General features: G+C 49.3%; 2 protein-coding genes across 5 annotated transcripts in view; both read left to right on the top strand.

Annotated features, from left to right (window-relative positions):
• The window catches only part of PADI2 (peptidyl arginine deiminase 2), a 44,095-nt gene extending 40,063 nt beyond the window's left edge, over positions 1 to 4,032 (top strand). For 2 of the 4 annotated variants that reach the window (XM_029948216.1, XM_029948217.1), the window contains 2 exons: positions 268 to 396; positions 996 to 4,032. In XM_029948216.1, coding sequence (XP_029804076.1) covers positions 268 to 396; positions 996 to 1,229 — 363 coding nt within the window. In that variant the 3' untranslated portion in view covers positions 1,230 to 4,032. Of the gene's footprint in view, positions 1 to 267; positions 397 to 995 lie in introns of those variants that run through there. The other 2 variants (XM_029948218.1, XM_029948219.1) reach the window with 2 other exon arrangements.
• Positions 4,033 to 12,884: 8,852 nt separating this feature from the next.
• Positions 12,885 to 25,896, top strand: part of SDHB (succinate dehydrogenase complex iron sulfur subunit B) — a 25,692-nt gene continuing 12,680 nt past the window's right edge. The window contains exons 1-2 of the mRNA XM_029945898.1: positions 12,885 to 13,132; positions 21,502 to 21,629. Coding sequence (XP_029801758.1) covers positions 13,058 to 13,132; positions 21,502 to 21,629 — 203 coding nt within the window. The 5' untranslated portion in view covers positions 12,885 to 13,057. The remainder of the gene's footprint in view (positions 13,133 to 21,501; positions 21,630 to 25,896) is intronic.

The raw sequence follows: 25,896 nt of genomic DNA on the forward strand, positions 1-25,896 counted from the left end.
GGAAGCTAAGGTTGCCATGGATGGATCCCACCTTCTGAGTCCCTGTCTCTTTCTGTCTAAGAGCATCATTTCTGAGATGAGCTCTTGCTCTCTTTTATCACTCTCTGGTGGGAGGGGCACTGGAGAGGGGGCGAGGTGCTAGGTGAGCGCCGGCAGTCTCCCTGGAGTGCAGGACCCTCAGGTCTGACGCTGCAGGCAGGAGCAGGGCTGATGAAGATGGCGGGAGTGTCCTCAGACTTGCCCACCCTCCCTTCCTCCCTCCCCCAGCGCTGCCTGGACTGGAACCGTGACATCCTCAAGAAGGAGCTGGGGCTGACAGAGCAGGACATCATCGATCTGCCCGCGCTGTTCAAGATGGATGAGAAACGCCAGGCCAGAGCCTACTTCCCAAACATGGTGAGGCACACAGGGCCCCGAGCCTCGTCTGGCCAATCAGGGGCTGCCAGATCCGGGAGGTCCCCTCGGCCCAGTCTGTTTGGTTGGGAATCCAGGTCCCCACCCTGGCTGAGCTGCTGAGTGGCCTCTCTGGGCTGCGTTCCCTTCTAGGAGTGAGAATGGTCATCCTAGCTGCCTCACTGGGGTCCTGGGAAATCCTTTACCTGAACAGATAGGAAAGTGCTTTCTGGGTTAAAAAGACCTTTCTGGACAGGAGGGATCCTTCTTGTCATACAGGAGAGTCTTCCATGAGGAGGGAGGTTAGACACACACACACAGATACATATGTGTGCACAGGCAAATGCTCGCACGCACACGCCGATACGTGCACATTTCACCACGTGTGTGTGCGCACGCATATACCTACACGTACGTGCAGAGGTAGCTTGCCTGGTTTCCCGCGTCAGCTCTGCCCCATCTGTGCCTCAGTTTCCTCATCTGTAAAGTGGGAATAATCACCACACTCCCTGGGTAGCCGGGAGGGTTCAGTGAGCTTAGAACAGGGCCAGGCGAGCAGGAGGCGCTCACTAAACAGAGCCGGTCCCTCACCCCCCTCGCAGGTGAACATGATTGTGCTGGACAAGGACCTGGGCATCCCTAAGCCGTTCGGGCCGCAGGTGGACGAGGTGTGCTGCCTGGAGACGCACGTGCGCTCCCTGCTGGAGCCCCTGGGCCTCTGCTGCACCTTCGTGGATGACATTTCCGCCTACCACAAGTTTCTGGGCGAAGTCCACTGCGGCACCAACGTCCGCAGGAAGCCTTTCACCTTCAAGTGGTGGCACATGGTGCCCTGACCTGCAGGGGGCTGCTGTGTGTGGGTCTCAGCCCATCGATCACCCGTGTTGGGGCTGGACCAGCCCTCGAGGTTCTTAAGATTGCAAGATGCCCTTCAGTAATAACCGTCAGGAAATTGGGGGGGAGGGAAGGATTATTGCCTACAGGACCTAGAAATGACACGGCACACTTGGGGCCACACAGCGAGGTCACAGGGAGATCACGTGGGCCTGGGGTTCTGCTTTTTTGGAGGGTCGGGGGTGGGGGGCAAGGGTTTTGCCGGCTCACTGTTTATCGGGGAATTTAAAACGTAAGAGCTGGAATTTAAAACATAGGAAGAGGAAAATCCAGGGGCCCAGATGGTCAGCTGTAGAAACCAACCAAACCAACCTTTGTTTCTAAGACAAAGGAGCCTGGGGGAGGGAGAAGCCTGGCTCTTTAAGGAGGCCTGTGGCCGGCAATGGGCTTCTTGGAGACAGCGTCTTTGAAGTGGCTGTCTCAGCAATCAAAGCTGAAGTCAGGCACTTGCATCACCAAAGAGAGAAAACCCAGCTGGCGGGGCTTACCCGACAGGTGCCTTGGCGAATCCCTCCTCCCTTCCTTCTCCAGACTCCTTGAACCCCCAGAGCTGCTCCTTGCCTGGCAAGGACTTGACAAGGACTGCTGCCCCACTGGGAGCCCTTCGGGAAGAAGGGAGGCATTTGGGATATCCGCACCTTGTCATCTCTCAGAAGGGCCCCAGCATCCACTAAAGTCACCCCGGTGAGCCTCAACTCTGTCCTTCCTGAAAACAGCCGTGTACTTGGCCCGTGTCTGTAATAACCCTGATACTAAAAACAAAAAAAAAAAAAAAGGAAACAAAACCTGTGCACCCAAATCATTCCCCCGAAGTGTCCTTAGTCTCTTGTCCAAAACTGAAAGAGGGGAGAAGGGAAGGAGGTTCTGGAGCCTCTGGGATCACCAGTTCTGGTAGCCACTCCCTGAAGGTCAGGTTAGATCCCGTGGAAAGGGACCCTGGGGCCCCCCAGACATACCTTGTACTGCTGTCATCCTTTCAGACTCCACTCTCTTGGCGTGTCCAGGTGGCTGCCTCCACTCAGTCATTCCTTCCCTGCCTCGCTCAGATCCCCTCCGCTTGCCGTCTGCAGCGTACACACCATTGACTAGCGTCCCATTCCCTGAGGGTCCAATAATTTACCTTAGAACCTTCCCTGGAAGCAGATTTTATCAGAACAGCCTGCTCCGTTTTCAATGCTCCTTATACCTCATCTTTCTGATGGACACAGTCTCCCCCAAATGTTGGGTCCCCCCACACCAGCATCCTGTGCCCAAGAGTGCGGTGCATAATGACGCCTGGGCTCCCTGATAGCCTTCTGCCGCCATGTTCTCCAGTCTCTGGGCAGTCCCTGACCTCCCTCGTTTCCTGCCTCCACCCCCTAATCCTGATGCCATCCCTCCAGGCAGCTAGACAAAGGACTTCTTCACCACCAGCCTGGCTCAGACCTGCCCCCAGGATGCAATGAAGGACCCACCTGCCCTCCCCAGATCTTAGCCTCAACGTGTAAGGACCTGGCCCGACCTCCAGCCCAACAGCCAGTTCTGGGCCAGCAACTGGCCTTAGATCCTGGGTCCCATGGAAGTTCACCAGCACATTTGCTGAGCAACCCATCTTTTGGGTTTAACTAGATTAATTCCCTGGCTTCAACCACAAAAGACTCAGTTTCAACCAAAGGAAGAAAAGTGTAGGGCCAGCTGGCGTCAGGAGAATAAGTAAAGTGTAATTCCACTTTGGGAGTTTAAAAAGAGCCCATTTATAACCGATGAAAAGGTTATACCTCTGTATTCTTGAGAGAACAGGGTTTTTCTTGGCTTATTTCATTCGTCCTACCAGCAAGCATTTGTTGTATGCCTACTAAGTGCCCGGCACAGTGGCGGGCTCTGAGGCTTTGGTGGTTAGCAGCAAACTGCACCTGTCCCTGCTTCGGGGAGCCAGTCAGGTCTCAACGTGCAACGGCCACATCGAAATGGCCAGCATTTGCCATTTCAGTGATGCGCTGTTTAGCGATGCCAACCTGCTACATTCAGGAAACGCACAGGGCACAGAACTTCCTGTGAATCACTGTTTCAGATGAAGGTGGAGGGTTCTTTGGCAAGCAAGCTTCCTCTCCCATCCAGCTGGGCCCGGACCACCCGACAGATCAGACCCCAGAGCCTTCAGAAGCTGTCGTGCCCCCCTGCCTTTTGGGGCCAAAGCCCCTGATGTCTGCAACCCCAGAGTGCCTATTTGAAGTTTATCGGGAGACTTAGAGTTTGTCGTGTGTGTTTGCGTGTGTGTTTGGTTAATGTGGGATTTGGGGTTTCTTTTATTTTTTTTTCTAGTCTACCTTAAGGGGAAGTGACGCCTCCCATGTAGACAGTGTGTGTGTTATAGATTTTTCTAAAACTCTTCCGATCGGGAAGTCAGTAATTTCTGATGATTCTGGAGCCCCCAGGACTCAGATTCCTATTATCTGGTTTGCTCCCCACCCCGTGTGACTGCCTTCAGCGTGACGCCTCCCCACCCCATGGACTCACTGCTCTTCCCCACCCCCCACTTTCTATAAATGTAGGCCCAGGATACACTTCTGTGTTGCACAACTCAGCTACGTTCCTGTTTCGATCTTTATTTTGAAATATTCTGTGTAAGAGGGAGGGGGGTGTCGTGAAGAGGGTAAGAAGCAGGGCACAGTTCCAACTTTCTGAACAAGAGGCCATGATGGAGATCAAAAGATGTTTGGGGAAGAGCCTGATTAAATAGCAATAAAATAAACCATCAGAGGAGAAGTCCTGTGTTGGTGTGACGTTCATTGTTGCTTCACGGACACAGCCTGGAGAGATGCAGTCCGCACGTGGGCCCTGTCCTGGTCCTGCCGCCCCGGCTCTTCTGGGCACAAGGTCAGGGCTCAGCAAGGATATCTCAAGAGTTTAGAATCCCCTACACATCCAGTGGATATGTATTATGTGACCACCCCAGGTCAAGGCCAATACCCATAAGAAAGCCTGGCTATGTTTTTAAGTCCCTCCAAGAGAAACCAGGAAGGGAGTGGAGGAAGCAGGTTGAGGAAAGGGAAGAAGCCAAATGGGAATGTGACTTGAGGTGTAGCCTCAGCCTGGTCACTGGGGAGCTCTGGGGCCCAAGTGGCAGCCCAGAGTCGTCCCATCGGGAGGCAGAGTTTCGCTCACCTGCACCAGTCAGTCATTGGCTGTGGGGACTTTGGCTCTCTGAATGGGCAAGGGGACACCAGTAGCCCACAAGCCATCATCTAAAGGGGGTCACAGCTGCAATTAGCAGCAAAGTCACAGGAGCTGGGGAATGGACCCATAACCAGAAAATGAACTGGCAGGGTACTAACAGTATCCACTGCGGGAGATAATGTCATACTCTTATATGGAATTGTTACCTGAAGGTATCTGTGATTTGACCCACGATAAAAAATCCCATACTACATAGCCATGGTCTAACATGGTCTTTGAGAACAAACTCTCTGAAGCCCTAAAATAAAGCCACCTAGTTGCTTGCTGGGCCTAGAAGCCACTCCCAATTCTTTGGGGGTATACCTCAGGAGTTCTTACCCCTCAGCCCCACCTTGGACTCCTGGACTGATGTTTTGGTGACGGCCATTTTAAGGGGCCACTGCAAAATGAAAGTCCCTAGTTCTCATACTCCCAGACTTAACCTATGGGTCCAGCCCTCTGAGGTCAGTCTTCCCTTTTATACCCAACTAATGTGGCCCAAGCCGTAGCAAAGGCAATCTTCACTGTGGTTTCCTGACCCACCCATTTCTGAGACTCCCCAGGGGGTGCTGGTTTGTTAAATCCAGCCTAGTGGTGCTTTCATATCTGGGCTACTCACCTACCTCAGGATTGCTGTAAGTCCCCCTGAGACTTCTAGAACAGTACTATCCAATAGAAATATGCAAACTATGTGTGTAATTTTAAAAGTTTCTAGCAGGCATATTTTAAAAAGTAAAAAAAAAAGTTAATTTTAACAACGTTTTCTTTAACCCAATATATCCAAATTATCGCCATTTCAACATGTAATCAAAATTTTTAAATACTGGGACAGCTGGGTGACTCAGTAGGTTAAGCATCTGACTTCACCTCAGATCATGATCTCACAGCTCGTGGGGTCGAGCCCCGAGTCAGGCTCTGTGCTCAGAGCCTGAAGCCTACTTTAGATTCTGTGTGTGTGTGTGTGTGTGTGTGTGTGTGTGTGTCTCTCTCCCTCCCCCTCTCATGCCCTGTCTCTCCCTCAAAAATAAGCATTAAAAAATTTTTTAAATATCAGTGAAGTATTTCATGATGAGGGAACATAAGGCAAATTGACACCTGGCAAACCCCCCTCCCCCCCAGGTGGGGTGTGTGTGACTTTTCCTCAGGCACTCCTCGCTGCCAAGAACAAAGGAAAGGGGGAAATCAATGGTTTATTGATAGAGATGACAGTCATGTGGGACCTGAGTCTCCATCACTTTACAAAAGTCTTAGTAAATTACAAGAAAAAGGCAATCTTATCCCTCCCTGGCCCTGGTGTGCCGAGACTTGCCCCTCCAGAAGGTCCTCTTGCCTGTGGCTGCTGCCATGTTGCCAGAACTGGGCTCTCTCTCAGCAAGGGGAGTGCCTTTGGCGAGGTTGCCTCTGCCCGCTGTCGAGATCAGAGCCCCTACCAGCCCCATGCCTGTGGAGAGGGAAAATATAGCTCCCTCACATCTAGCCCCCTTCCTCTCACCGTTGCCCCGGGGTGCAACTCGCTTCTGTCTGTTACTGCGAATGTGGTGGGCAGGTCCCGGGGGAGCAGAGCTGAGGTCCTTGTTAGCTCAAGCCCTTCATTCCAGGCAGGATTCAATCCACAACTCGACATGACCAAAAGATGTAGAAGTAGGATCTTCCCCTGCCCCCCCAAAAAAAAGAGCAGCCAGGGATGAATTCTGCCTGCCCAGTGGAACTTAGCCAGGATCTTCACCCCAGTGGCATCAGGCCCAGGGGGCTGATGGCAATATTACTGGCAACTAAATATAGTGAGTGACATCAAATGACAGCGTGCGGAATCTCTTCCCCAGCTGGACGACCACAAAAAGGACAAGCCCAGGCAGAAAGCTCGGCTAGCAGCCTTGTCCCAAGCCTGGCTGATGTGAGAATCTGCATTTTCCCTCGGGCTTCACCTCTGGGCAGCCCAGGCTCCTTCTGAGCCGTGATCCTTGAGAAAGCAAAGATCTGGGCTTCTCTAGTCTCGAAGCAAAGTGCCAGGTTCGGGCCAAGCCTGTTTCTGCCTCAGCCCCTCGTGCTCTGTCAGCTAGGGTCCATTTGGCCAGTCATTGGGCACACCGCCAGAGGGCTTTTCTTTCTCTAATATTTATTTTTGAGAGAGCGCGCATGGGGTAGGAGCCGAGAGAGGGGGAGGAGATCGGACGCAGGCGCTGCACTGATGGGCTGACAAGCCCAATGTGGAGCTCGAACTCACGAACCTCGAGATCATGACCTGAGCCAAAGTCAGACGCTCAGCCAACTGAGCCCCCCAGGCGCCCCTGACCAGATGAGTCTCACAGAGCAGTCTCTGGCCCGCATTCTGGAACCTTCCTTACATGCTACTGCTGAAGATGCTGAAGAACTGCTCTACCTCCCTCCAGGGATTCCTGGTACATGGTGCTCAGCAAATACGTTTTTGGGGGTTTTTTTTAATTTTTATTTTTTTAAGTAATCTCTACAACCAGTGTGAGGCTCTGACTTAGCACCCCAAGATCGAGAGTCCTATGCACTACTGACTGAGCCAGCCGGGTGCCACAGAGAATATGTTTTGAATGAAAAAAATGAAGCAATGGCTCAGCTAAGCAATGGCAGCAGAAAGATCAGCCCAACCAGATGTCACGTGTAAACGGCCACCATTTCTTATGCCAGGCAGCTGTCAGCTGGTACTATATGACATGCTGTTTTTAAGGTCAAAATGATCAGAGATAATTTCATACAGTTCAGCCTGATATTTTACTATCCCCACTTTATAGATGAAGAAACTGAGGCTCAGAGAGGAAGCGACCGGGCTCAAGTTTCCACAGCCATTAAGTAGCAAACCCGGGATTCACACCCAGGTGGTCTAACCCCAAGGCCCAGTTGCTGACCCTCTGCTCCGTGCCACCTCGTCTTAGAAACAGCTTCCGAACCCTAGTCATGGCTCACTGTCTTTCATTCATAACTGCTGCCTTCGCGCCAGCTATTTCCTAGCACAGCAAGAATATCCCGATACCGATAAGCAAGCTGTGTGGGGATTGTAGAATTCCATGAACCAAACCCTTCAAAGGCAAGAGAGCCCTGGCTGAAATGACGGCTCCGTAACGCAGCCCGTTCCCTCCAGTCTTCAGCCCAAAGTAAGATGGCGTCTCCGACCGTGAGAAGCCAATTACATTCATTCATCCACCGTCCATTCTTGTTTCCAATTAACGGTTACGTAAGCACCTATTGTGCAAAAAACTAAAGTGACCACACAATCTTTTCATCTAAACCAGAGTGAAAAGGGGCACTACCAATAATTCCACTCAGATAACTGGTGGAAACTGGAGCCATGCTGGGTAAGCCAGGATAGCTGTTCTCCCCGGGAACCCCTATGCATGAGACATGATCTCACCCCCGCCTCCCCAGGAACTGACGCCAAGTCAGGGAGACAGACAGGACAGCAAGGAGGCAGACAGAGTAGGCATTTGAAAATATTTGCTGAATGGAGGAATGAATAAGGCACAAAAAGGTGTGGAATCACACACACACACGAGTTATTTCCAGCTGGTGTTCATTTAGGCTAGGATGAGTATTGAATGAATGTAGGAATGGATGACTGGTCAGAGAAGGGAGGGCTCCTAACTGAGAGGAGATACAACCAGGTGTAAATGTATGACACGTTTAAGAAATGGTGATGATGGGGGCGCTGGGCTGGCTCAGTCGGTTGAGCATCTGACTCTTGATTTCAGCTCAGATCACGATCTCAGGGTCGTGAGATCGAGCCCCACATTGGGCTCTTTGCTAAGCGTGGAGCCTGCGTAAGATTCTATCCCTCTGCCCCGCGGTTGCTCAAGCATGAAACCACACACACATGCAGTTACTTGCTCGCTCGCTCTCTCAAAAAATAAAAACAAAAATAAAAAGCTAATAGGAAAATCATTTTGAAGAAACTACCCAAGGAATCATCAAACCATGGTACATCCCTACATTTAAACAGTTGGCGGCAGGGAGATGAAATAGATTTTGGACACTGACATAGAAAGAGCTCCAAGGCAGAGCATTTGATATTGGTATTTAAAAAAAAAAAAAAAAAGGAAGAAAGAAAGGAAAAAAAGGATGTCAAGCAAAGCCGTGGTGTTCTGTAGAAACATACATATGTATATACACACAAAGAAAAAGATACGGAAGCCATCCTTGAAATTGACAATACTAATCACCTCTGGGAAAGGTAGTGTGGCGAGGGGATTTACACTTGACCTATGTTGCTTGAAATGTTTACATAGTGAGAATTTAATTACATATGTATTTTTAAGTGATTTTTTAAAGCTACCTGAAACCCTTGGCATCTTATTTATGCTGCAGTCTTTCCATCCTGATTAGCATAATCTCTTCCCCCTAATAATCACAGTTCTCTTCGGCCTCTTTTATTCCCCAGCTCGGCTTCCTTCCTCCAGTTTAAGACTTACAGCTCCTTCCAGACACTAATTCATTTACTCCTGCCCATGAGGTGACTATGATTCTTTCCCCCCATTTTATGCCATAGGAAAGTAACGCACAGAGACACTAAGTAACTTGCTCAATGTCACACAGCAAATGATTGATATAACAGGATATGAACCCCCAAAGGCCTGCAGACTTAACCACTCCACCTCCCTGCTCTCTAGAAGGTCAAAATTGCTTTTAACGTTTTGCATCCCTCTGACTTGAGCTGTTTGCAGTAGGCCAATATCTAGGCACTACCAATGAATACTTACCACTAATTCTTTTTCTGCATTTTATTTACATGGCTCTGTCTCTGATAGAAAAGGGTGCTCAAAACTCAGATTCAGCTGGAAAGGGAGTTTTATCACGTACTGTGTTTGCAAAGCACACACACACACAAACCCCAAGGATCAAATTAACTGCTAATTTGAGACTATGCTGGTGATGTGGCAGGCAGACAGGAGTGGGACAGAGGTTAAGCAGGGTGGGTGAGCTCTGTGAGTGTGTGTGTGTGTGTGGTGTGGTATGACGCTATAGAGCCCAGCAACGTGACAGTCCCCACAAGGCCTTGGGGCACTTGCTAAGTCCCAGCAGCTGAGCTGACTTCAGCTGTGTAAAACGCAGCCCCATCTGGACTGGGAGTGGCTCGTGACTTTTGCTCCGGGAGTTCCATAGAGGCTGCTCATGAAATTGGAGACGTCTGTAGGATATGATTGTCCCCATCCCACTCAGAGAGAATATTTTGAGAAGTCTAATTATATGGTGGAGTTTGGAGGGAAGAGGGTTTAGATAGGCCCTTTCTAAGGGTTGAAAAGGTCTATTAGGGAGCCTCGGGCAGTTCCGTGAGGCATGCGCGCCCTCTGCAGGTGGAACACAACAGCTGCAACCCCTGCGTTCCTTGGGCTCCGTGCCTGGAGCCCAGCCGCCTCTCTAACAGAGGATACTGACCTCCCAGCTGTGTGACTTAGGTGAGCTGTTGGCCTTCTCTGAGGCTCAGCTGCCTCAACTTGAAATGAAGGACATAAATCCCGACCTTGTGAGGTTGCTGTCATGATTAGACAGAGAATATGTCCCCAGAGTGCTCTGCAGAGGGGCTGGTACACAGGACCAGTGTCCTCTCGAGGCAGCAGCTAACCTGGAGGCCTTGAAGACCATGCTGGGGGTTGGTGGTTGATTGGATGTGGCAGGGGGAAGAGTCAGGTGCACACCAGGTTTCCGGCTTAGAGACTGGGTAGATGGTGCTGAAAAGGGAGGAGCTGTGAACACCTCAGGAGATAAGGATGATTGGGGACAGGTTGAGTTCCAGAGGCCACTGGGACAGCCAGACAGATGCTTGGGAGACAGCTGGACAGAGGGAGGGAGCAACCAGAGAGATGGAAGAGAGTGACAGCCCATTGGGCGAAGGAGATGAAATCCTAAATTCTGGATGACAAGGATTCTAAGTGCCACCACAGAGATGAGTTGGGGTGAGGTGGGTTTTTCTTGGAGACAAATGACTCTCCCAGGCAATAAAATTATCTGATATTTCTCCCCTAAATATTATCTGGTAAATCTCTCTTAAATCTGTGGCCCTCTGGTTGCGGGGGGGCGGGGGGGGGGGGAATCAGTTCAGGTTGCCCTAAATCACCAGACACCAGAATTAGAGTTGATCGTACAAATGACAGTTGATACAACACAATGTTTTTGGGTTTACTTTATAATTCTCGAGTGGATTTCCAGCCCTTGGGAAAGAGTCTCACCCAAAACTGTTCACCTTTCTCATTACCCAAAGACTAAGAAAGTCTGTAAACGGGGGCGGAGGGGGGGGGGAGTTATTCCAACCGAAAGAGTTGTTATGAGGACAAAGCAGACTATTTATGTAAACACATTTGTAAGTGATGAGGTGCAGCATAAACCTAAATTGGCTAGCCGACTGTTGAAAAGCAATCCTTCACTCGCTAGACAAATGGAAACAGACAAACAAAAAAAAAAACCTGGTTGTCACCGGAGGACACCTTGGGAAGATCTGTCAGGAGCAAGCCCTGAAAACCTCTAAGCCGTTAAGCTGTGCCTTTCTGGAATCCCAAAGTTCAGGGCGGAGGTGCAGCCGCCCAGGAATTTGTTCCTCTATAACCCTGAGCTCCCCAAATCCCCGGGAAGCCCAGGGACGATGTGACTGCAGGGCGCCTGGGCCCATTGGCACCAGGAGCCCCTCCATAAATCAAGGTCTCACTTCTGCTGGCCTCAGACTGCTCTTCCCAAGGTGACCTGGGCAAAGTAAAAGAGTTAAGGGTTATCTAGGAGCAGCATCTGCCTTGGAGATGAAAGAGTCCTAAAAATGCCAACAGGACCAATGCTTTAGAAACATGTTCCCTGGAGGAAGAGGATCCTCTTCCTTCATCTCCAAAGACAATTCCACCAGGAGGAGTTAGAGAGAGAGTGACAATCTTCCCATGATTCCATCCAGGTTGGGTGGCCCAAGAGGCCCTGGGGCAGACTTGGAGAAGCCCTATTCCAGTGCTGGATCAGCCCCAGTGGAAAGTCAAGGTGACCTCAGCATGTCAACAGTTACCGCCAAGACAGCCCCCTCAAAGCAGCCATGTGAATCCCAGAGCCCTAAACCAGCGGGCCCAACACCCTGATGATACAGGCAAGGAAACCATAGGCCAGCAATGGGGAGGGGCTTGTTCAAGGTCACACAGCCTTGAGAAGATTCAAGGTTAGATGCAGGGGTCCAGGCTGTTTCTTGTGGCCTCACTACACACCTCCTTTAATGAGGTCATAGAGCAGCATAGCTGATGGGTTCCAGCCGAGGACTCCAGAAACTTAGCCCCAACAAACCAATTCGCTCCGCCAATTTAATTTCCCCAGTCGCATCTACATGAGCTGTGAGGAAACTGAGACTATAAAAAGGTGCCCTTCATATGTCAGAAACAAGCAGGCAGAGAAGGGAAAAGGTCATTCCTGACAAACACGAGTACCTGCCAAGCTAAACTACCAACATAAATGCCTAAGGTGACCCACGAGACCAAGTGACTTGGAAGACTGAGGAAATCAAGCCCCCAGAGGGAGGAAGGCCCTGGGATGAGGCACGGAGAAGCTGGAAAGCATCTGAGATGACTTAAGTAGAGACTTACGTGCACAGACCTCTCCCACAAGACAGATCTCTCCTACAAGGCTGTTTCCAGGCTTAAGGGAGATGATGGATCCTAATGCTAGGCGTATAGCAGGTGTTCAAGCAATGGCTTCTAGTGCTAAATGGCTAAGTAAGCCGCCAAGGGCTGGGTCCCCTCCATCCTCTGACTCTGGAGCTTACTGCTGTTGAGTGCCTGGTTGGGCACCTACAGGACAGTAAACCCAGCAAGGGCAGGAACTGCACCTGACTTGCTCCACTCACTCAAGGCAGCTGCCCAGCATCTAGCGCACAGCAATGCTGGCGGCATATCTTCGGGTGGATGGGTGGAAGGGCGGGTGGACGGGTGGGTGGGTGGATGGATGGATGATGGAAGGGTGGTTGGGTAGATGGATGGATGGGTGGGTGGGTGGATGGATGGGTGAATGACACATTTGCCCGGCATCTTTAACATCCCCTCAGTGCCCTCACGACCCTCCCGGTTTGCCCAGGGACGCCGGACTCCCTGTGCCGAAACCAGGACAGTCTCAGGCAAACCGCATCGTGTCTGACAAATGTCTGACCAAAGCCACTAAGCTCATCACTAAGAGATGAGTGATACTACTAACCAATTTTCAGGGGAAAACTGGGACTAAAATAGGGGACTGAAGTCCTATCGGATGGCTCCTCACCGCCTTGATCTTTGCCCCGGCCCTTCGAACACCCTCCGAACGCCCTCCCTACGCTCTCCCTACACCCTCCCTCTCAGACTCCGCCCCCTTCTGGGAAGGTCACCTTAGAAGGCGGGAGGCCAAGTGGGCATGCGCCGCGCACCCCGCAACTGCGCACGCTCGCGTTTGCTCTTTCCACCCTTCCCCCCGCCCTTCGGGGAAACTGGAACCGCCTCCCGCTCGGCGGCTCCCGCCCAGCTAGCGGGTCCTCGGGGGATGCCGGCTCTGCGCCGCGGTGCTCGGCGGGACGACGGCGGAAAGCGACCTCGGGGTTAAGGGGTGGGGCTTGCCGTCAGGAGCCAAGATGGCGGCGGCGGCGGTCGGAGTCTCCTTGAGGCGCAGGTTCCCAGCCACAGCCCTCGGCGGAGCTTGCCTGCAGGTGAGCTGCGGGGCGGGAGGAACGGGCAGGCAGGAGAGTCATGGAGGCAGCCTGGAGCCTAGGGCGCCGTGGAAGAGGGCGAGGGAGCCCGGGACAAGGCCACAGGGAGTGGAAGGACTCGCTCCCACTGCGTAGTACGCCGGTTTGGCCCTGGAGCATCCCTGTCCGTTATCCTCTAGCGCCTCGCCGCAGCCTGAGAGGTATCCGGGCGGAGACGATCTTTTTTTTAAAGAGAAGGGGGAAAAATTCAGAGTGGGGGCTTCAGTTGCCCAAGGTCACGTGGCAAGCGAGTGACTGTTGCAGGCGAATTCGGATCCAAAGGTTTGGCTTCCAAGCCTGTTCTCTGTCCTCGAACTAGCCTCTGTGAAAGACACAGACCGGCGGGAGGGGGAGGAATGGGAGCTGGGAATCGAGATCTCTCCTCCAGGCTGCGAGTTGGGGGCTCGGTAAACAGAGACTGGACCGGAATTGCTAAGGAAGGGGCAGAGGAAGGGGGAAATGGAGACAAATCAGATCCCTGAAGGATCTGGGCCCTTCCCCCGGTGGGAGTGGGGGTGGGGGGCTGCGGGAAAAACTGGGTGCCTTAAAGCAGTGTCGGATGACACGGATTCGGTGGCCCTGTCTGTAAAGGGCTCACAACACCACCAAGCGCGGAGCTTGGGCATGGATCTCATAGGTACAGAGCTTGGTGCACTCGGTGTGCAGTGGTTAAGTTTCCCCACAGCCCTTGTGTTAGGACTCTACACACTTACCGCGTTCCAGATGGAGGATTTATTTGGAAGAGGAGGGGAAATTGTCATTGCACACATAAGACATTAAGTCTGTTTCCTCCTCTGGGATCTTCAATCCCTGCAAGGTGGGCAACTAGTAGTTCTTCCCTCCTTTTTTTAAAGGTTTCAAAACCGACGCCCCAGGGGCGCCTGGGTGGCTCAGTCGGTTAAGCGGCCGGCTTCGTCTCAGGTCATGATCTCACAGTTCGTGTGTTCGAGCCCGGCGTCAGGCTCTGTGCTGATGGCTCGGAGCCTGGAGCCTGCTTCAGATTCTGTGTCTCCCTCTGTCTCTGCCCCTCCCCGCTCATGCTCTGCCTCTAAAAAAAAAAAAACCGACGCCCCAAAGAGAAAATTTTTTACTTGCCCAAAATACCACAGCTAAGAACTGGTAGACCTAAGACCAAAATCCAGTTTGTTTTTTGGTTTCGGGGTTTTTTGTTTTGTTTTGTTCTGTTTTACATAATATGTGAAAAAAACTTCGCACAGGTGACCGGAAATGCTAGTTCCTCTCTTGCACTTACATGAGAATCTCTCTCATTGTAAATACAGCCCCGGCTGCATACCTACGGCCTGCCTTCAAATGCTAGTTCTTTCTTAACAATGTGCCGTGTATGAACTTGAATGAGTCATTTTATCGCTTTTCTAAAAAGGGGAGATAGGAAGGGAGGACTGCCTATCAGAGCTTCAAGTTGGTGTCCTCTGAGCGTTAATGACTAGTAATGACCTTGTTTACCAGTTCCTTTCATAGTTGCTGAGCACGCAGTTAAGCTGTGAGAGCCCCACCAATGAGAATGAGTTCCAAAGCTCGGTCCCTCTTCCCTGAATGAGTTGAGCAGAAGGTTGGTTTCATAGGTCAGTTTCATAATGCAGGTGAGGCTGTTGCAGGGCCTCCTGAGGGTAGAGAAATAGAAGAGCTCCCTCCCCCTCCCAGGAATGTGCATCCACACCCACAAATGCCACCTCAAAAGAATCCCGAGATGAGTTTGGTGTGTTATCTGAGCGATAGTCAGGTTCCTAGGACTCTACGACACACTAGGATTTCTCTTCTGAATTCCTTTCATGCGTCCGTCTGCACTGAACCACGGTGCTGCCTGGAAGTGTGTGGCTGTAACGAATTACCTGTGATTGTAGTGCTTGATTTCTTCATCTAGATTGTGAATCCCATTGGGGGCAAGGAGCGCCTGCTTTCATTTGTGTATCTCCTTGGTCCTAGCACGGGCACGTCTTAGGGCGCCTGTCTGCCGATCAGAAACTGATGATCTTGCCACTGTTGAAAAGCAGAAATTATTTTTCAGGGTCGTGCTAGAAGCTTGACCCTCCAGTTTAATCTTAAGAGGTGGATATTGGGGCGCCTGGGTGGCTCGTCGGTTAAGCGTCCAACTTCGGCTCAGGTCAGGATCTCACAGCTCGTGGGTGCAAACCCCGCGTATGGCTCTGTGCTGACAGCTCGGAGCCTGGAGCTGCTTCTGATTCTGTGTCTCCCTGTCTCTCTGCCCCCCCACCCACACCCACACCCTGCATTCTATCTCTCTCTCCTTCCAAAATAAATAAACATTTTAAAAAATAAGAGGTGGATATTAATACATCCCCACCCCTATGCAGAAGAGGGCTCTGTGCTGACAGCATGGAGCCAGCTTGGGATTCTCTGTCTATCTTTCAAAATAAACATTTTTAAAACTTTTTTTTTTTTTTTTTTTTTTTTTTTTTTTTTGGTCTCCACATGGATATCTAATAATAATACATCCCAGACTTTGCCGGCCCAGAACCAAACTCCTAGTGCCCCTCACCACACAGCCCAGCTTTCTCCTCCCACCCCAGGCGATGGCACCGGCATCCTCCACGGGGTTTGGGCCAAACACTGGGGTCATCCGTGCTCTGTGCCCCACTTTCATATCCAGTCTGTGTGGAAATCCTGTCAGTTCCTTTTTAAAATGTATTCCAAAACTTACCACTTCTTTTAAAAAAAAAAAAAAAGCCAAACAGAACTTAACCACTTCTTTTTTTTTTTTAATGTTTTCTTTATTTTTGATACAGAGAGAGAGAGAGAGAGAGAGAGAGAGAGAGCATGAGAGGGGGAGGGGCAGAGAGAGAGCCACACAGAATCGGAAGCAGGCTCCAGGCCCTGAGCTAGCTGTCAGCACAGAGCCTGACGCGGGGCTCAGTCCCACGAATGTGAGATCATGACCTGAGCCGAAGTCGGAGGCCCAACCAACCGAGCCACCCAGGCGCTCCAGAACTTACCACTTCTTACCATCCACCGCCACCAGCCTGGGTCAAGCTGCCATCACCCCTTAGCTAGTTACTAAATACTGTAATTCTTACCTGGTTTTCTCACCTTCCTCTTTGATTCTCAAACCAGAATAATCCTTTCAAAGCTTAAGTCTGACTTTGTCACTCCTCTGCCCAAAACCAGTAGTTTCTCATCTTTCGGTAAAAAAGCAAGCACCGTTACAAGGCCAAGGCCGGGCACCTGGCTGGTTTGTTCAGTCCCGCATGCGACTCTTGATCTCGAGGTCATGAATTCAAGGCCCGTGTTTGGCATACAGCGTGTACTTAATTTAAAAAGAGAGAGAATATTCTCCAAAGTTTGAATCTCAAATAAACAATTCATTGAGTGTATTTAAAGAAATTTGCTAGGGGGCACCTGGCCGGCTCAGTCAGTAGAGCGTGAGACTCTTGACCTCCAGGTCATGGGTTCAAGCCCCATGTTGGGGGTAGAGATTACTTTTAAAAAAGCAGCAGCAGCTTGCAGGATCCTGTGTGATCTGGCTGTCCCATTAACTTCCTGATTTCTCCGCCTATCACTGCCCCTGAAGCTCACTCCATTCTCAACTACACTCACTGACTTTTTGCTCCTCAAACCCATTTCCACCTCAAGAATTGGGCTCAGTGTCCCCTCTGCCCAGTTTGCTCTTCCCCTGAGCACAGGCCTGGCTTGCTTACCCACCGCCTTCAGGTCTTTGCGTAGCTGTCACGTTTTCAGTGACGACTTCCCTGGCCGCTCCATTTAGAGTTACAGAATTGTGGCCAGGACCCCTCCCGCCCGCCCATTGCACCTTTCACCGCCTGACATACTGTAGATGTTATTTGGTGGTGGTGGTGGTGCTTTAATTTTTTTAATGTCCATTTATTTTTGAGAGAGAGACAGCATGCCCAGGAGAGGGGCAGAGAGAGAGAGGGAGGGAGGGAAGGAGACACAGAATCGGAAGCAGGCTCCAGGCTCCAGGCTCCGAGCTGTTCGCACAGAGCCCGACGCGGGGCTCGAACTCACCGAACCTGGGAGATCATGACCCGAGCTCGAAGTCAGACGCTAAACCGACTGCGCCCCCCCCCCAGGCATCCCTGGAGATGTTATCTGTGTGTCTTGCCCTTGACCGCCAGGGCCTAGAACAGTCCCTCGAGCATATTAGCCACCAGTGTTCCTTGGGTTTGTTTGGGGAAAGGAATTATCTTTTTTGCTGTTCCGCTTTGATTTTGCATTTTCGCCACAGATACAGTGGGTAGAAGGTTGGGCTTTGGAGATAAAAGATTTGTATTTGAATCCTGGCTTTTTGGTCTATGCTTTTTATTTTCTTTTTCTTTTTTATTTGAGAGAGAGAATGTGAGCAGGGGAAGGGAGCAGAGGGAGAGAGAAAGAATCCCAAGCAGGCTCCACGCTCAGCCTGGAGCTAGATGTGGGGCTCGGTGCCACAACCCTGAGATCATGACCTGAGCCAAAGTCAAGAGTCGGACGCTTAACCCACTGAGCCACCCAGGCGCCCCGGTTTTCATTTTTTAATGCGAATAATAAAACCTCCCTTTGTAGAGATGTTGTAAAGATTAGAGACAATTTAGTACAACATTCCACACGCGTTAGGCTCCATGAATGAGAGCTTTTTTTTTTTTCTTCTACCGGGATACCAGCATGACACATTTTCACTTTTCTCTGCTGCATGGATGTACTTGCTCCTCTCACAGCTGCCTTAATCCTGTGGGTGAACTCTCAGTGCGGCTCAGGGTGAGCAAAGCCTTCGGTTCAGAGCCACGACCTCTCTGGGGATTCTGATTTTCACGTCTTCTCTCCTCATTCCTGTTAGCCTCCCCCCTCCACCCCTCCAGGTGCTGTGTAAAACATGAATTTAGATTAGGTGCTTTAAAAACAAAAAGTAATGCTTTGAGGCACCCCAAAACTTATATAGGGGTTCCTCGTGCGTGGAAGTCCAAGCTTTACTAATATTTTAACGTAAATTTTTCTTTTTTTCTTTTTAAGGAGTTGGGTTTTTTGTGATGCATTTTGTTTCTCTCTCTCTGGCACCTACCACAGGCAAGGCAGCCACCCACTCTGGGAAATAATTTGGTAATTTTGTATAAAAAAAAAAAAAAAAAAAAACGGAATCTGCAACCGCCCTAGAATCCAGCCGGTACCTTGCTGGGCATTTTTCCCAGAGACGTAGAGACACGTTCACATATGTTCATTATAACTTCATTTGTAAGAGCCAAAGCCTGGAAACTGCCCAGAGGCCCCCAGCGGGAGAACGGCTGAGCACACGGGTCCGTCGCACACGCGGCGCTGCTCACCAGTGGAAAGGAGCAGCTGTCGAGGTGCACACACTTGGATGCGTCTCCAGAGAATTCTGCTGAATGAAGAAAAACCGGTCAAAAGGTCCCATGTAGATGATCCCGTTTATGTAACATGGTTGAAAGGATGACATTAAAGGGGTGCGGGAGTAAGGGGGAGGCACGAGGGGTGTGGCTTTGGCAGGGCAATGCCGGGGATCTTTCCGGGGCTGGAAACACTCGGTGTCTTGACCACATCCGTGCTGATGTTGGGAGATTGTACTGTGGATTGGGACTGTTCTCACTGGGGCAAATGGAGTAAAGGGTATGAGGGCTCTCATTAATTCCTAAAAATGCATGTGATTCTACAGTTATCTCAAAATGGGAAGCTTAATTATTTTACAAAGCAACAAACTGGACATATGCACAGCATGAAGGGAAACCAGAAGCATGGCGGGTGAGGGAAGCTAGACCCAGGGTGCACGGTCTGATTGCATTTATGTGAAATCCTGTAAGGAGGGGGGCACCTGAGTGACTCAGTGGGTTGAGTGTCTGACTTCAGTTCAAGTCATGATCTTGCGGTCCGTGAGTTTGAGCCCCACATCAGACTCTGCTCTCAGCACAGAGCCCACTTCGGATCTTCTGTCCCCCTCTCGTTGCCCCTCCCCTGCTCATTCTCTCTTGAAACTGAATAAACATTATAAAAAACAAAGTTCTAATTGAGGGCACTAGTAGGGATGAGCACTGGGTGTTGTGTGGAAGCCAATTGGACAGTAAATTGTATTAAAAAATAATAAAATAAAAAAGCAAAATTCTGTAAAAAGCCAGTCTGTAGTGCTAGAGAGCAGATGAGTCACAATGGGGAGGGAGTGGGCACTAGAGAACTTTCTAGGTGGAAGTGCTCCGTCATAATTATGGGAGTAGTTATACTTGTTTATTTTATTAAAACTCATCAAACTGTACACTTAACATTGGTGAATTTTATCATGATGCCATAGACTTTATTAAATCTAACCAAAGCAAGGTGGGAGCACTGAGCAAACAGAAGGCCTCTGGACTGAGTGTGATCTTTTCTTTTCACTGCCTCCACTTTGTCTTAAATGCCACAAGGTGGCGTTAGCCAAATGTTCCTGTTTGACAAAATGGAGTTTCTGGGGACGCCTGGCTGGGCTGACCAACTCTTAGTCTTGGGGTCATGAGTTCAGGCCCTGCATAGAGATTCCTTAAAATTATGGGGCGCCTGGGTGGCTCAGTTGGTTGGGTGTCCAACTTCAGCTCAGGTCATGATCTCACAGTTCATGGGTTTGAGCCTCACATCAGGCTCTGTGCTGACCACTAGCTCAGAGCCTGGAGCCTGCTTCGGATTCTGTGTCCCCCTCTCTCTCTGTCCCTCCCCTGTTCACACTCAGTCTCTCAAAAATAAATAAATGCAAAAAAAAAATTTTTTTTTTAATAAATAAAATACAACAGCATGGAACAGAATCCTGCTTTAATGCTACAAAGTGGGAGTAGGGGGGCCCTAATGAAAGATGTTCGTTTGTAGAAATGACTTTTCTTTTATTGCTGATGTTAGCCAGCTTGATAAAGCTGTGTGCTGTACACAAAGGCCTGGACCAGGCATGCTGGGAGATGCAAAATAGAACCTGTTCCATGCTGTGGATATCAGTGTTTTGTGTCAGCTGGGCCACGGGGTGCCCAGATAGCTGGTTGGACATTTGGAGTGTTTTTGTGAGGGTGTTTTTAGAGGAGGTTAACATGTAAATCCGGAGACCAAGTAATGCAGATTGACCTTCCTAATGTAGGTGGGCCTTAGCAAATCAGTTGAAGGCATGAATAGCCCAAAACCTCCTATTCCTCCAAATGAGACGGACTTTCTCCTGCCTGGCTGTTTTCAAACTGAAATATCGACTCTTCTTGAGCCTTAAGCCTGCTGGCCATTTGCCTAGAACCACATCATCGGCTCTCCTGGCTTATGGACCTTCAGGCTTTGACTAGATTTGTATCATTGGCTCTCCTGGCTCTCTGCTTGCCAACTGCAGCTCTGAGGACATGCTGTCCTCCATAATCATGTGAGCCAATTTCTCATAAAAAATCTCTTCTTACGTATATATGTGTGTGTATATATACCTTTCATATGTATCATGTATTTATATGTAGGTGCACACTATTGTTTCTGTTTCTCTGGAGAACTCTAATACACATGGCCTCCAGGAATTAAGACATAAAAGAAGACTGAACCAACAAGAAACCTCCAAATACACACAAAGAAATGGAATGGCTGGGCTTCCCAGCCTCCAGAATTATGAGAAATAAACCGTGTTTAAGCCACCCAGTCTCTGATGTCTTGTTACACAGCCCAGACTGATGCTAAAAACACCAGCATCTCGTTTTGACAACCGCGGTAGCTTTCTGCTGGTTTCTGCACCTGGTGTCTGACAAGTCTTCCTTCGTAGCCAGTCCTGTTCTTCTCAGAAATACAAACGATTATGTCACCCACCTGATCATTTGTGCTGGCTTCTCATTGCTCTTAGGGTAAAGTCAAAATCTTGATTTCGATCCTCACATCTGCCACTCCTCCATCCTTACCCAAGCCCCCCGACTCACACTGGACTTTCCTCCCAGGTTTGCTGTGCTCTCCCCGCCCAGGCGTCTGCACGGGCTGCTGCCTCGGTTTATAACTCTCTCTAATCCCTACTCATCCAGTCCAGCTTGAATATCACTTATGGGGCCTTTCCTCATCTCTTGTACTAGTGTCAGTCTCTGCTGTATTCTTCTCTCTGTATACTTTATTGTAAGTATTTAATTTCTGTCTTGCTTATACTGGATTCCATGAAGCCAAGGACTGTGTTTCGTTAAGTGCGATTTCCCTGGCCCCCAGCCCCGGGTCTGGCACGTGCTGGGTGCTCAGTATTTGCTGGCTACTGAATGCCCGACTTTCGCGAGAAGTCAGTAATCGCGTGTTTGTGGCTGGTGCTGTAGCCGATGGCACCAGCCACAGAGGAGGATTTGTCTTGCATTTTTTAATAGTTTTTTTTTCCTTCTTGTGAACCTTTTTAATTTCAGGCCTGCCGAGGGGCACAGACCGCAGCAACCACCGCTCCCCGAATCAAGAAATTTGCCATCTACCGATGGGACCCAGACAAGACGGGAGATAAACCTCGTATGCAGACTTACGAAATTGATTTGAATAAGTGAGTATCTCTGTGAGAGCTAGATATTTGCTAAGTGGAGGAGAGCTCTTGATCTGGCTCAGGGACATGCTTTTCACATCGTGAAAGGTTTAAGAACAGATCATCTGGCAGGTCTGGAATTTATCATCTTTCTCAAACAAGAATGAGGTAGGCACCTTATTCAAAAAGATAGTTAACACCAGGAAGAATAACGTGTAAAATTCCTTTCCTTTCTCCAAATCAGAGGATGATAGATTTTTTTTAGTAAAGTTTATTGATGTATTTTTGAGAGAGAGAGAGAAAGCCCACACGCATGACCAGGGGAGGGGCAGAGAGATGGAAAGAGAAGCAGCCCCCACACCGCTCAGAGCCCGGCGTGGGGCTCAAACTCATGAACCATGAGATTATGGCCTGAGCCAAAATCAAGAGGTGGACACTTAACCAACTGAGCCACCCAGGCAGCCCCAGAGGATGACAGATCCCTAGGGGTGCTGATAGAGCTGGAGGGACACCGTAAGTGTGGCCCGAATGGTAATGATGACAGGAGCAGGATGCAGTTAAAATACTAACAGAGGTCTGTAGTTCTGTATTATTTTTCTGTTTCTGTCGTATCAAAGTGCCACAAACCTAGTGGCCTAAAACAGCCCGGATGTATCACCTCCCAGCTCCGCAGGTCAGAAGTCTGGTACGCCTGTCCTCAGACCACCTCGAGGTGTCAGCAGGCCGTGTTTCTTTCTGGACACCGGGGAAATCCATTTTCTGTTTCCCCTGGGCCGTTGGCAGAATTCAGTTCCTTTATGGTTGTGACACTGAGGTCCCGGGTTTCTTGTTGGCTGTAAGCTAAGGGCCACTCCCAGCTTTTAGAGGCCGCATCCTCAAAACCAGCAACAGCGAGGGAGTCGTCCTCTTCACCCTGGCGGGTCTCCACGGGCAGGCAGACGCAGAAGGAGTCTAGTGAGCTGGGCCCCCGGCTTCCCGCTGCACCCCCTTCCCTCCCCAGTATGACCAGACCTGCCCTCCTCTGTGATCTGTTTTATTTGCAAATGAATAAGTATTTCATATCTTTTGAACACAGTCTCCAAAAAAAGATTGGAAAACTACTATTCTAAGTGCTTTCTTTGACTCTGTACCAACATGTAAGTTCTGTTAAGCAGTAGACTTAGTTGACAGATAACCTTGTCAGACAGTTAACGAAATACTCAGCAACCAAAAATCATTAGTAAAGTGCATGTTAAAAACAAACCCAAAAAAACGCTACTTGAAAATTAAAAAGTACTCTTTTAAATAACTACTTTATTCAGGAATCAGGTCAAATATTGTTAGATACTTGGAGAATAAAAGCATTGCAAATCAAAACCTACAGAATGCGACTAAAACTTCAGAAGAGTGAAATTCATAACTATTTTTTTAATGTTCACTTATTTATTTTGAGAGAGAGAGAGAGAGAGAGAGAGAGAGAGAGAATCCCAAGCAGGCTCTGCACTGTCAGCACAGAGCACGACGTAGGGCTCAGTCCCGTGAACCCTGAGATCATGACCTGAGCTGAAATCAAGAGTCGGACGCTTAACCCACTGAGCCACTCAGGAGACCCCGTAACAATTTTCTGATGACAAAATATGTAAAGAGTAATTATGTTCTCCTCCACTTATAGCAGAGTAGCCTTCATCACACTAACCCTCCCTCCGGTAACAGCTGTGAGCTCTGGACAGAATATGCGCAGTCAGGACCTGCAGGCACAGGGGAGTGGCCAGAGCGGGCAGATGCTGGGCGCGAGTCGATACTTGGAAGAACAGAATGTTACTGGGTAAAGGAATTGGGTTTTATGCACTTGGACCTCAGGGCAGCCCCTGTGGAAGTGGAGGTACAAGGCCAGAAAGGCGACAGAACCACGGTCTCGCCAGCTTGAACGGCCACAGGGTACATGTGTGGCTATCACAGCAACCAGAAAATGAGGGGGCAATCCTGGAAAGAAATATAGATAGGGAGCCCCGAATTCTGTTTGTGAACTGCCCAAGCATGGAGTTCAACCCATATTAATTACTGCATTAAAAAAAAAAACAACTCGGGGGCACCTGCTGGCTCCATTGCTAGAACATGCAACCTTGATCTGAGGGTTGTGAGTTTAAGCCCCACATTGGGCATGGAGTCTACTTAAAGTATTTTAAAAGAATTTTTTAAAATCAATACTCTTGGGGCGCCTGGGTGGCTCAGTCGGTTAAGCCTCCGACTTCGGCTCAGGTCGGATCTCACGTTCGTGGGTTCGAGCCCCGCATCAGGCTCTGTGCTGACAGCTCAGAGCCTGGAGCCTGCTTCTGGTTCTGTGTCTCCTCTCTCTACCCCTCCCCGTCTCATGCTCTGTCTCTCTCTGTGTCAAAAATAAATAAAACATTAAAAAAAAATTTAAAAAATCAATACTCTTTAGAGAAGCACAATAAAATCCAGAGTTGCTACATGATGTTATTCACAAGGTCCAGGATATACAGTCCAGAATTACTAATCACACTAAGAAACAGTGAAACATGGCCCGTACTCAGATGGGAAGACCAGCCGTGGAGGCCGCCAGCCCTGAAGCAATCCAGGTGTTGAAATTAGCAGACTTGGATTTTAAGGCGTTGTTACGCCTGTGCTCATAGATAAAGGAAAAGATGCTCACAAGCTAGGAAATCTAGCAGGGAAATAGAAACCTTTAAAAAGAACCCAGTGGGAAATCTGGAGCTGGAAAACAGCAGAAAATTCACTGGATTGTCATAACAGCGATTGGAGACAGCAGGGAGACTCAGTGACCCTGAAACTACATTAACAGGAATTATGCATTCTTAAGAATAGAAACATTTTTAGAAAAGAACCTAATTGACTTATGGAACGCTATCAGAAGGTTTAACTTAGCTCATTGGAGTCCCAGAAGGCGTGGAGAAAGCAGAAAAAAATGCTTGAAGAACGAATGACCAAGAATTCCCCAGGCTGGTGAGAGACATAATTGACACGTTCAGGAGGCGCGGTGAGCTGCAGACAGGCGGATACAAGGAAAACTACGCCCAGGAACACCGCGCTCCGAAGTGTACGGATGGCTGTAAAGCAGGCTCCACCCTGTGGTGTGAAACGGCCTACGTGGGTGCGCTGCACGGGCCCCCGGCTAAGGGCTGCGAGCCGGTGACCTGTAAGGCTAGAAGGTTCTTACAGTACATGAAACGGTCCGGTATTGACTCAAACAGTTGAAAAGTTAAGGATGCACATTACAGTTCTAGAGTTACCGTTTATTATAAGGCAGAGCGAGATAGCTAAAAAGCCAATATATAAATTAAATGGAATTCCAAAACTACTTACTCCATCTAAAAATACTGCTTAAAGCAGGAAGGAAAGAACGGGGGAAATGTTAGGACAAACAATTTTATGCTACTTATAAGAAAAATACATTAAATATTGTTAAAAACAAAACTAAGTAAAATTTAAGGATCTTACTAGCATGGGGCACCTGGGTGGCTCATTTGGTTAAGCACCCAACTCCCTATTTTTGGCTCATGTCATGATCCCAGGGTCTGGGGTGGTGGCCTGAGTCAGGCTGCACACTGAACATGGAGCCTGCTTAAGGTTCTCTCCCTCTGCTCCTCCGCTGCTCTCACACACACACACACACACACACACACACACACACACACACACTGTCTCTGAAAAAAAAGAAAGGGGTGTCTGGGTGGCTCAGTTGGTTAAGTGCCCAACTCTTGATTTCAGCTCAGGTAAAGATATCGCGGTTTAGGAGTTCGAGCCCCACACTGGGTTGTGTCCTGGTGGGGTGCAGAGAGAGGCTGCTTGGGATTCTCTCCCCTGTCTCTGCTCCTCCCCTGCTTGCACACACTTTGTCTCCCCCACCAAAATAAATAAACCTTACAATTTTTTAAATAAAAAAATAATAAAAACAATTTTTTTATTTTTTTAGTGTCTTTTAAATGTTTTATTTATTTTTGAGACAGAGCATGAGCTGGGCTCCGGGCTCTGAGCTGTCAGCACAGAGCCCAATGCAGGGCATAAACTCACGAATTGCGGGATCATGACCTGAGCTGCAGTTGGATACTTAACCGAGTCACCCAGGCGCCTCATTAAGAGTAAATTTTTAAAAAGTAAAGACAGATATCTGAACATGATCAATCATCTTGATCTAATTAATATTTTTGAGACACCATACCAAACAGTTGTAAAATACATGTTCTTTCCAAGTGTCTGTGGGACGTTCGCTGTGATGGCTGGGCCATAAAACAGATCTCAATAAATTCCAAAAAATTGGGATCTTCTA

The sequence above is a fragment of the Suricata suricatta genome, chromosome 8, assembly GCF_006229205.1.
Source record: "Suricata suricatta isolate VVHF042 chromosome 8, meerkat_22Aug2017_6uvM2_HiC, whole genome shotgun sequence".
Taxonomy (NCBI): Eukaryota; Metazoa; Chordata; class Mammalia; order Carnivora; family Herpestidae; genus Suricata; species Suricata suricatta.